The sequence below is a fragment of the Pinus tabuliformis genome, chromosome 7 (genome assembly GCF_031772625.1).
Source record: "Pinus tabuliformis cultivar Carrire ecotype Pingquan chromosome 7, CPIR1, whole genome shotgun sequence".
NCBI lineage: Eukaryota > Viridiplantae > Streptophyta > Pinopsida > Pinales > Pinaceae > Pinus > Pinus tabuliformis.
The window spans coordinates 2,068,104,386-2,068,116,424 of record NC_142293.1 but is presented as its reverse complement, the minus strand read 5'-3'; the positions used below and the strand labels follow the sequence as shown (position 1 = coordinate 2,068,116,424).

General features: G+C 45.5%; 1 protein-coding gene across 1 annotated transcript; it reads right to left on the bottom strand.

Moving 5' to 3' along the window:
- Positions 1 to 995: 995 nt before the first annotated feature.
- On the bottom strand, positions 996 to 1,559 carry LOC149256807 (uncharacterized). The gene has a single exon (XM_089455465.1). It carries the CDS (start codon positions 1,557 to 1,559, stop codon positions 996 to 998), a length of 564 nt encoding a protein of 187 aa, XP_089311591.1.
- Between the last annotated feature and the right edge of the window lie 10,480 nt (positions 1,560 to 12,039).

Sequence of the window (12,039 nt, the reverse complement as noted above, 5' to 3'; positions counted from 1 at the left end):
CTTGCATACTTTGAGTAAGAGTCCTGATATGAGCTATAGCTTCCTCTATGTGGGAGCATCTGTCCTTCAAAGCCTCGATCTCAACCTTTTGTTTTTCTAGCTTCTTCCTTTTTGATCTGCTGTCTGCCTGGTAATCGTCTTTGAGGTCATTGAATTGCTTGATGAATCTGCCGATCATGAAGGTGTGCGCTTTGCAGAGAGTACACTCGCTGTTGGTGATGACATTTTCTAAAGGGTTGATGGCGGGCGCCTGAGCTTCCTGCTGTTCCTGTGGATCCGCCATATCTCCTGGGTGGAAAAGAGAATCAAAGAGATGATGATGCAGAAAGGGGCGGATTCTGGGGGTGGGGGCGTAATGGGGGAAGAGCAAAAAGGGGAAGAGCTGGCCTTTGCGCAAGGAGGGATAGGATGGCGGAGGAGCAACAGAGGGAAAGATGGAGCGCTGTAATAGCCAAACATACAACCGGTTAGAAGGAAATAAAACTCTGAGATTGAGATTGCCAGAGATTACCACTGTCGAGGGACTTGCACTGAGCTCCAGATAACTTCGCTCGGCTTCTTGAGAGAGACTGAGCTGAGAGGAGGCGTGAGACAGGGCCTTCGTAGCAGAGAAGGATGAAAATAGAGGGAGAGACGAGCTGCTATAAATAGAGGGGGAGAGGCAGCTTGAATGAGGAGTCCCTTGCTGGTCGATTCGATCTCTGAGGTGACTGAGAGGCCAGGGAGAGATTTTGATGCGTGCGGAGGGGATTTTGGTATGGTGGCCACCTGAGCAAGACCTGAGATTGGCGGCGAAGGACAGATAAGACGTAAAATCGGGGCAGTAAGAGGTGACAAAAGCGATCGCAGGGGGGAGGATCTGAGAGAGGAGGGACGGAGTGGCGCAGTCAAGGATATTTGGCAGGGAATGATGGGATTCAAGGATGAGCAAACTTCGAAAAGGATGGAGTCTGATGTGGCTCAGAATCTGAGAAGAGAGAGAGGGGTGGATCTTTTTAAGGGATTGCTTTATCATATATAGAATCGTTTTCTCTGACTTGGCCTACGGGTCTACTGGCTGCTTTGTTGGCCTGATCATCCGCCTCTTTGTTGCTGCTTCTTAGCACATGCTTGAAAGTGGCTCCGTTTAGATCTTTTAAGTTGTCTGTGATCCTGGTTTTTACATTGTTCAGGGGTGTTTGCTTGAAGTCCCTCCCCGAGACCATAGCAACTATAATTATAGCTGAGTCACCTATTATGAGGGGATTTTGAAGACCAAGTTTCCTCAGAATGGAGGTCCCCAGGAGAAGACTATAAGCCTCGGCCCTATTGTTGGACATTATGCCCAATCCCCACTCGTAAGTCACTAAGGTTTTACCTTGATGATCTTTGATGACACCTCCTGCACCTGCCTGGCCCGGATTGTTTTTAGATGCCCCATCGAACAGAAGGGAGGGCCTCTTTTGGTTTTGAATCCAATCTCTGATTTCCCCAGTGGAACCTCTTAGCTTCCAATCGACCTTTCTCTGTCCTGTGCTTACTATTTTTTGATGCCTTACTTCATAACTGAATTTTCTCATCCACTCAGTTTCCCTTGGATCCCCCGAATCTTGCTCTGATTGGACTATTCCATTGGCGCTGATGGTCTCAGAGATGAGGGCAATTGTTTTAGCAAGAGTGTTGGAGATGCTGGGCTTCTCGTCATTAAAGATGCTTTTGTTTCGGGTGTTCCAAATTTGCCAACAGAGGGTTGGGGGGATGCTATTCCATAGTCTTTTGGCAAGGGTTTTGTTTTTCTTAGGGAAGGGATAGCTGTTCCCCCAATTTTTTTGGAGGAGGGTGATCTGATTGGGCAATTCACCTATCCTTAGAGGGCTGGTGATGAGCTTCCAACAGTTTCGAGCATAGGAGCAATCTAGGAAGAGGTGATTGCTGCTTTCTTCCACTGCTCTGCACAGGCAGCATATTGAGGGACCGAGGATGACTTTCTTCCTGAGATTTTCCGCTGTGAGGATTTTGCTTTTAAGGAGGGTCCAATTAAAGAATTTTATCTTTGGAAGACATTACGGATTCCAGGCTGCCTTATAGAGAGGCCAGTTATTGAGAGGTGTGGCATTTTGGAGAGTTTTGTATCCTTCTCTAACTGTGTAGATTCTGCCATTGGGATCCTAGACAAACTTATCCTCGGACGTTCTGTTTAGGGGGGCTGATCCTGAGAGAGATAGCTTGAGGTCGACCCACTGATCCCTTAGGTTATTTGGGAGGATGAGGTGCTTCCAGCCCAGCCACCTGTTTTGGTCCCAAGAATAAATATCATATAGGGATTTAAGATTTTTCCCTTCCATCCACAAATGCAGGGGTCTGAGATTTGGAAGAGTTTCTCTAGCTTCTGAGCCCATTATGCGATCAATCCAGATGTTTATATCTTTTCCACAGCCCGGAGCTCTTGAAATATGATCTTTGAACTGAGGGAGAGTTTTGTTTATAAGTTTCCAAACTGGGGTGCACTGCCTGTCAGTGATAGATTCCGATAGGATGTTAGAGTTGGGGCCGTTCAGGTATTTTCTTTTGATCACTTCTGTCCACCAGGCTCCTTTCCCATTGAGAATTCTCCATACTAGCTTGAAACCCATGGCCATGTTGGCCAACCTTGGTATTCTTATTCCTAGCCCTCCTTTTTCGAAAGGTAGGATAACCCGGTCCCATTTAACAAGACTGAACTTTTTGGAGTCCTGCCTTCCTCCCTGCCACAAGGAGCTCCTAATAATTAATTCCATGTGCTTATGGATGCTGGCCGGGGCGAGAGTGGTTGCGAACTGATATATGGGTAGAGCAGATAGGATGGCTTTTATGAGAATTGTCCTTCCAGCCAGGTTGAGCCATGTCACACCCCATCTCTGAAGTTTCCCTCTCAGCTTCTCAATTAGTTTCACCCAAATTTCTGTTTTAACCGATTCCTTTGCTAATGGCAATCCCAGGTACATGAAATGGCTCCAGTTCCTTTGAGCAGGGATGTCCAAGATTGAGGAGATTCTCTGAATAATCTGCCTGGGGACGTTCCAGGTGTATATCATGCACTTATTGTTATTAAGCTTACCTCCGGAAACTTGTAGGAAGAGCTCTAGCGTTTTCTTGAACCTTCTTTCCATGAGACTGGAAGATCCTCCAATTAGGAGGGTATCATCAGCGAAGAGTGAGTGATTTATCCCCTTGGTTCCACGCAATATACTGATACCTGTGATTTCTTTTTGTCTACGAAGATTTTCCAGGTGAATACTTAGCGTTTCGGCCACGATGATGTATAGAAATGGGGAGAGCGGGCAGCCTTATCTTAGACCCCTTGAGCTTCTGAAGAAGTTGCTTGGCCTCCCATTGATCAGAGGGGCTGTCCATGGGTATGAGATACACTCCATGATCCTGCTGATGAAGGTGCTGGATATCCCAAATTTCCCAAGAGCTGCCTTAAGAAATTGATAGTTAACTCTATCAAAGGCGTTGGCCATTTCTAGTTTAATAGTCATACCCTTTTCCTTTCTATTTATGCTGCTGTGGATTGCCTCTTGGATAAGGATAACGTTATCCGTGATTTGTCTTCTAGGGACGAAGCCTCCTTGATTCTCAGAGATGAGGGAGGGGAGGAGCTTTTTTAGCCTGTTGGCTAGAATTTTGGTGATGATTTTATAGGAAACATTGCACAGGGAGATTGGGCGGAATCGGTCGAAGGATTGGGGGTTGGGATCCTTGGGGATAAGGGCTAAGTGAGAAGATTTAATACTCTTCCCCATTTTGCACTTTGAGGAGAAGTTCTTTACCATTCTGATGAAGTCTTTCTTGATGGTTTCCCAGTGATTTCTGTAGAATGCCACTGTGAACCCATCTGGGCCCGGTGCCTTGTCCTGCGCCATGCAGAAGATCGACCCCTCTATTTCCTCTGTCGTGACCTCTTGGTCCAGCTCGTTGTTTTGGTCTGCTGAGATTTTGTTTTCGATTAGGCTTAGGAATTCCTCATTATCATGGGGCTGAATGTCGGCGGATAGAAGGGCGCAGAAATGTCTGGACGCAGCCTCTTTTATTTCTTCTTGTTCTCTGAGCTCTCTTCCTTCAACCATGATTCTCTCTATATGGTTCCCTGCCCTCCTGAGTTTTAGGCTATTGTGAAAAAAGGAAGTGTTTTTGTCTGCGGCTTTAAGCCAAAGGCAGCGAGACTTTTGTCTCTGTTCTTCTTCTTCCATCCTGTTCTGCTTATACAGTTCTTTGTACATTTCATTCTCCTTGGCCTGGTCTTCCTCTGTATACTGGATTCGCTCCTTTTCTTGGCTCCATTGTTCCAGCTGTGATTGGAGATCAGCTCTTTTTTTACTTTCCTCAACAGCGTTTATTCTTGCCCATTGCTTGATAACGGTCCTGAGGGATTTGAGCTTAGTTTCCCAGATATAGTGAGGCGAGCCAATAATTTCTTTTGCCCACTGCTCCTTTATCAAGTTTCGGAATTCTTCTTTGTTGTCCCATGCCTTGTTGTATTTGAAGGGGAGAGGCCCCATTTTCTTACCTTTGTCTAGGATCAGAGCCACCGGTTTATGATCTGAAATGTAACCATGGATGATTTTGCTTTGGATATTTGAGAATCTTGCTACTGTTCCTTCTTGAGCGAGGATTCGATCTAATCTCTCTTTTATATTGTTGCTGCCTGTTCTTTTGTTGCTCCAGGTGAATCTCCCGTTGTGCGGAGGAATGTCCACTAGATTATGGATTTGGATTAATGCTTCTAATGAGTCTCTTGAGGGGTCAGCGTAGTAGTTTCCTCCCAATTTCTCATCAGCATTCCTAATAAGGTTTAAGTCACCTCCAAGGAAAATTTTCCTTCCCTGTACTGTCATGAGGTCTGATGTTATTGTCTGCCAGCATGAAGCTTTGTCCCTATAGTGGTTAGGGGCGTACATGTTGTATATAGAGTATTCCTCTTTTGAGGCTTTGTTCTGCATATCTGTTCTTATCCACCAGCTGCAAGACTTTTGCTCTTTGAGATCCCATTTGCTTTTGTCCCATAGTGTTCCTATGCCTCCTGAGGCGCCATCTGCACTTGTTGCTACACCTGAATAGCTTTTGCTTTTTTTTATGTGGCTTTGGAGTTCTTGTTCCGTGATTTTGGTCTCCTGTAGTAGGAGGAGGTCTGGATGTTCAGATTTGAGGAGATCTCGGACTGCATTTGTTTTTAGGGAGGAGCCCATCCCCCTACAATTCCAGGAGACCAATATCATCATTTACCTTGTTTGGTATTTGCCCCGCTTTTCTCTTTCATTTTTTCTCCGCTTCCTTTTGATTTGTCTAGAAATGTGTCCATTGGTTGCTGCGTTCCGGTGGCCATTTCTTTTGCAGCGTTTTCATCTCTTATTTCTTTGTTAGACTTTCTTCCAACTTTTCTAGGGGGATCTGTGGAGAAGTTGTTTTCCTTTGATTTGTTTCTGGTTAAGATTCTTTCCACTGTTGGGGGAGGAGACTGGGGGAGGGGGCTGGGGGAGGGGGTGACGATGGTGGCTCGAGGGGAAGGCGGGGGGGATGGGGGGTCCTCTGCGGACAGGGATTCAAAGGGGTTGGAGGAGGAGGGGAAGGAAGGGGCAGAGCCAGAGGGATGAGAAGGGAGGGTGGGGTTTTCAGGGGGAGCCTTTGAGCTTGGGCCTGGAGGGGGGTTTGATTTTTTCTTTTTGACATGCTCCCAGACTCCCTTAGGGGTTTCAATATTGCCTTCAGGAACATTTGTTTTAGATTTGCTATATCTATTAGCAAAATGCCCATATTCATGACATACCTTGCATTTGAAGGGTAGCTGCTCGTAGTCCACTTGCTGGATGTGCGTCCACTGATCAACTTTGAGTTTGATTGCTTCCGGCAGTCCTTTCCCCAGATCTACTTCAACACAGATCCTCGCGCATGCATGCATGTTCTCCTTCGGTTCAGATCTGTCAATGTATTTGCCCACTGCGTTCCCTATGGCTTTTATTGAGTCGTCTCCCCAGCAATGAAGCGACAAGTGGGGCAGGCGAACCCAGACTGGGACAGCGTTGGGGACATCCATTTCTGGGTCGAAGTCTGGAGTCCATCTGTTTAAGTAGAGACCCCGGGAGTCCATGAAATAGGGTCCATTTCTAAAGATGAGATTCCTGTCCTCCATTGATTCGAATAGAAAGGTGTAAAAGCCTCTGCCACAGAACCTGATTGCTATTTTCCCTTGCACCATCGCGTTCCAGTTTCTCTCGACCCATCTCTGAACTGATCTTGGGGAGGGCCACAGACCCGTGAACTAGCCGACCAGGCCTCTTTCTGCTAAGGAGATTGCTGCTCTCCGCGGAAGGGAAGGAGGTAGAGGGACTTCTGGTATTTCATCTAGTTTCTTGATGAACTTGGAGGCTGTAGGACGGATTTTTCCAGCTGCGCTCTCGGGAATGAGAGAGGCAAACATTTTCTCGAAGTCTTCTGGATCCTGAGGCGGGGGATCCATTGTTGCCATTGAGGAATCAGATCTCAAGGAAAAGCTCAAGGGGACAACCGGGGGAGGCCCCGGTGCTGGGGGAGGGCAGGAGGCCCGGGAGCTGAGGAGGGGAGGTCAGCAGTTGAGGAGCGCGGGCCTAGCAGCAGCGCTGCCAGGCGCAGAGGCACAAAAACGATCAGGGATCTAGGTCACTCGGAGTCGATCGCTAGAGCAGCCCGCCATCGGAAAAAAAACATTTTTTTTTCTTCGTGGTACTCTTATATCTAGTTTGCACCGGTGCATTTAGATAAATGCACCGGTGGAGGGTTAAATAAAAAAAACTCTCGATCGTAAAATTTTGTTTTTACCATTTACAGTGTTAGAGAGCTCTGAAGCACTGGTGCCACTCTTAACTCATGCAAGTGCCTTGACATCGGTGCTTCTCTTGCTCACTATCCTTCCGTACTGTGCTCACTGTCCAACTTTCCAATTTTTTCAAATCATGCTAATTTTTTTTTTTCTCCATTACATGTCCACAATGCCTCCTTGATGACCAAATGTCCAGGTAATGTCTATGTTTCTCTCTAATTTAATTTTTTAGCAGATTAGAATTGCAAATTAGGTTAAATTTTCCACTATTTTTGAAAAAAAAAAATTTCCCTACGTGATGCACTCGATATTTTCGATTCACATCGATAGTGGTGTGCCCTGTAAATTTACAAGGTGCACTGCATTTTGATGTGTGAACATAATGCACTGTAGTTGTTGCAATGAACTTTGTAAATTAAAACGCAAAGGGAAAGTGATAAATTTTACATTGTTTTATCACTCCTGGTGCGTTTATATTTATCAAATGCACCACAAAAGTAATATTTAAAAGTATAGATATAGCTCAATGCATTCGATAACCTGAACGTTTCGTACTGGTGCGAAAGGTTATATGTGCGCACTGGCGCACAAGTGTGACACACCGCTATGAAAATTTAAATTTGTGAACCAACAACAATGTGTCATACTTATGTGTGCACTAATATCGGTGTGGTGATAGTTGGAAGTGGGCCAGAGCCAGTGCATCACTGTGTTTGGACCACACTGATGATTTTTTTTCATTGAAAGTTATGTTTCCATATTTATAAATACATGTTTCATTTAATAAAAATAAATTGTATTTTATGTATGAGACTGCTATATTTTATATGTCAATCATGTAGCAGAGATGTCAGCAGAGGGAGCAACAATAGGAGCAGGAGCAACATGCAGACCCATACAATATGGTCCAACCATGGGAGGTCAGAGAGAGGGAGAGGGATTTCCCCAGGAGGGGAGGATTTTCCCCAATTCCCTTATGTCCCCCATGGGGTTGCAGCTAAGACTCAACTTGCCTACACTCAGAGATATGTCGGGCCTCATGCGGTCTGTTCGTCAGATTTTCAGGTCTATGGTGGAAAACTACATATTTCTTCTTTTGCTACATAGGAGGCTAGGTGCCTCTCATCATTAGTCACCACGATTACATACACTGGTAGTGATGGGAAACACACGAGCTGCCCTCTTTTGCATTATGTTGATTCTTTGATTCAGGTGTCATGTTGCATTAGATGGTCTGCCATTTTATTGGGGCAGTTTTGCATGGCTTTAGATAGATGTCATGTGCTGATACATGGGAGGGTGATGTTCCCTTTCGCTTTAGACCTTTTTTGTTTATTTTTTTAGAGGTTTCAAGAGACAAGGGCTACATTTAATTCTCACCCTCTTAGGTCGATCATTGAGGTCTGGATGCACATGTGGGGGAAAATGATGCCCAAGAGGAGCTTGCCGGAGTATCTGGCCAATATTTCTCCTGAGGTATTGGCGCTACTGGCCAACGATGATGGACATGCATTTGTTGCGTTGGTGTTTCTATATGCGGGGATTGACTGGAGATAATGTCCCAACATCCTCTTCACAGTGGTTGAGCCTCTATATGATAGAGGTAATATTAGTGTTTTCTTTAAATTAATCTAGTTTCATTTTATTGTTTTAATTAATTAGAATAAAATTTATTCTAACACGTTCTTTAACTTGTTTTATTAAATTGTTTAATGAAATTGTCTAATTATTGTTGTGTACTATATATTTTATAGACATCGGCACATTCGATGGGGACATACCTCCTTCCCCACTGGATGGAGGAGATGAGGAGATGGGCAAGGCCCAAGAGGGTGAGGCAAATCCTTAAGGGGGCATGTGCATCTAGGGCCGTAGGGATGGTTTGCGATCTCAGATGGACTACTGTGAGAGATTGGAAAAAGTTTTGGTTGATGTGGGAGTTTTTGATTTGGGGTAACATCGGATGTGATCTAGCCACAAAAAATGGTGGAGAGGATAAAGCACATGAGATATCCAATACCTAGAAATGGTTTGGGCAAATTCTAAATAGTTTGGGAGATATTAAACTAATTAATATTTTTAATGGAGTCCCTAAGTCTAAATTCAGGGAAAACAAAATATTAATGTGAATTAATATAACACTGTGTTAGAAGGGTCCAAAAGTCATGGATCAAGCCAGAGTTAATCTTAGCCATTGATTAGGAACTTAATCTCAGCCATTGAATTGTCAACGAGAAAAGTATAAGAGGAGGCTTGAGGGTCACTTGGAGAACACACCAAGTTGATCAAGATTTTGATTTTTTGGGGCAGGGTTTGTTGAGGAAGTCGAAAAATTGATCAAAGTTACAGTTGAGGGGCAGTGAATACAAAAGCATAGAGGCAGAGAGGGTACCGGGAGAATTATCATAGAAGCTGGGAGAGAGGGACGTAGAGCCAGCCAGAGGCCACGTAGAGGCAACTAGGGCCCATGCAGAGGCAGCGCAGTGCCTCAAAGAGCCAGCGTGGGTGACACAGAGGCTCTAGAGGTTGACGTAGGGGTTATTGGGTTGACGTTGGGCTGACACTGGGCTAGGAAGGGCTGACGCAGTCCCTAGAGGCAGACGCTAGGGTTTTCATGGGGCAGATTGGAGTTGGGAGCTATCCAAGTGTTTATCGGGGTTTCATCTGGAACATATGTCTTCGCCTGAGAGGTACTATTGACGAGATTATTCTCTGTTGGGTGAGCCGGTTTTGGCACCCAGATTGTATTCAGAAACTGCATAATAATAAAACCCTCTGATAGCTGCAACGGTTTTCCCGCATTGGTTTTTTCCGGGGACATTGGTCCAAAAACAACGGTGTCACTTGTGTGCTTGTTTTGTTTCCTTCAGTTGATGATCTATAATATGTTGAGCATGTACTTGTTTTTATTTTCAGTATTTACATGGTAAATAATTTGTTAATTAATCATAACAAGTAGGCAAAAATAAACCAGAAAAGTACATGAAGGGTTTCTAACAGTTAGAATTAGAAATTCCAACATGGTATCAGAGGGTGGTTGCAGATTACAGGAGAACTGAGGGCATTGGCCGAGTATAGCAGCAGCAGTAGAAACAATTGTCTCGAGTGACAGAAGCTGTTCCTAGCAGAGAATCAGCAAAGAAGGGGTGACGTAGTGCCTGCATCATCGAGTTTGAGCTGGGAAGATGATTAGTGCAGTGGAAAAGGGGCATAGACTCAACCTACACAATGCTCGGTTATATTTCTTTGTCAGGAAGGATTGACGCCCGTGGCCGGGAGGTGCGGATTTTTCTAGTACCGGGATTGCGCAAAGCCTAGAATCTCTAAACCTTCAGTTTTCTAGGGCTTAGGAGGTTGTGGGTAAGTTGCAGAGTGAAACTGGTGGGGTACTGTAGTCAGAACAATACCTAACAAGGCAAGACCAAGGAGGAGTGAGTTGGTATCGAGGATTTCTAGCCAAGAAATCCGGATCAGTGGTGCAACTGCACTAGGGATCAGAGTGGGGGCATCTCGACATTGGCAAAGGATTTTCCAAGAGGGAAATTGAGGCTTAAAGGGAATCACACCAAGAAATTCCAGAAAGGAAGTAGGGGAGCAACGAGATGGCAGTGAACAGGGTAAGAGACCAGGACAGATTGGACAGAGCCTTAAACTTCATAGTCTGGAAGGCCAGAATCTTATTCGTTCTAGACAAGAACTGTCTCAAGTTAAATTCACCTTGAGGAAAATAGCGGTCCCATTTGACCCGGATGATAATGATAAGTACGAGGATGAAATGGCAAGGGCCAAGAGCATCATCCTTGACGGGGTCAAGGACCATGTAGTACCACACATTGTCGAGAAGAATACGTCAAATGAGATGTGGGAGTCCCTAAAGAAGTTGTATCAACATACTTCCGTGCAGAGGAAGATGCTACTAGAAAGTCAACTGCGGTCATACTAGATGTAGAAGGGAGAACATATCGACCCCTTCCTCGGTCGATTGAAGGAGATTCAAGATCATCTGACTTCCATAGGAGCCACACTAGATTAAGAATTGATGGTGAGAACAGCCCTAAACGCAATCTCAGAAGACTGGGAGGTGTTTGTCCAGAGCATACTGGGCAGGGCGACCCTTCAAGATTGGGAGGAAATGTGGGCAGCTCTTTGCCAAGAAGAGATAAGAAAGCTAAGCAAGGCGGGAAGCAACGACAAGGGGATCAGAATCAAGAAGGTGGAAGAGGAGGTGCTGCCCTAGCATCTGAAGGAAAGCAGGAGAAACGAAAGAAGAAGGACCTCTCCAAGGTCAAATGCTTCAAATGTGGGGAATTGGGTCACTATGTGAGCCAGTGTCCAAGGAGAAGAGCAAGGGAGAGGCTTCTGAGACCAAGACTAGGGTGGAGAAGGAATTTGAGATAGATGATGACTGTGCCATGAGTGCTCACACGCCACTTGAGCAGAAGTGGGGAGACATTGAGCTGTATTCAGATGGACTACAAGAAATGAGGGGTAGGATCCTCGAGGTACCCAACCTCTTGGATTATACCTTGCTACGAGAGCCCCGAAGAGGAGTAGCAGGACTGGCGGATGTCGATAGGGAAGGATGCAGATGGAGCGACAGAGGGAGCTACAGTGCAGGAGTCCCAGCACAGCGTGAGGCAGCAGCGCGAGATGCATAGAGTTGCTGCAACAACGTAGAGGTTAGCGAGGGAGCACTTGTCAGTGACAGAGGGAGCTTCAACCTCCAAAGTGTTTCTATCCTGACGGAGATGTCAGAGTTGGGAGATCAGTTACTTACTTCTCAGTAATTGAGTTGCAGTGCAACAGTTAGCAGTGGCAGTGCTATGGGCGGCACGATACAACATGATGAGAGGGGTTGCAGTGCAGATGCAGCAGTGGCAGTGGTAGGGCCATGGGCAACAACACAGGATGTAGAGGGAGATGTCGTACAAATGCAACAGTGGCAGTGGCAGGGCCATGGGTAGCATTACATGAGCCAACAGTGCAGAGGATGTTGGGCAACAGGCTTAGCATTAGCACAAGGACCAATGCCGGATGATCAGGGTGATGCTCAGTGACGAGTATTACTAGAGCACAGTCCTCGCTAAGAGGAAGTGGTGATTTTGGGTAGAATAGGATGTGCTCTAGCCATGAAAATTGGTGGAGAGGCTAAAGCACATGAGATCTCCAATACCCTGAAATGGTTTGGGCAGATTTTAAACAGTTTGGGAGATATTAAAATAATT

What these genes read in the sequence shown, in the direction of transcription:
- LOC149256807 (XM_089455465.1), bottom strand. Translation starts at nt 1,559, where the DNA reads ATGAGAAAATTCAGTTATGAAGTAAGGCATCAAAAAATAGTAAGCACA.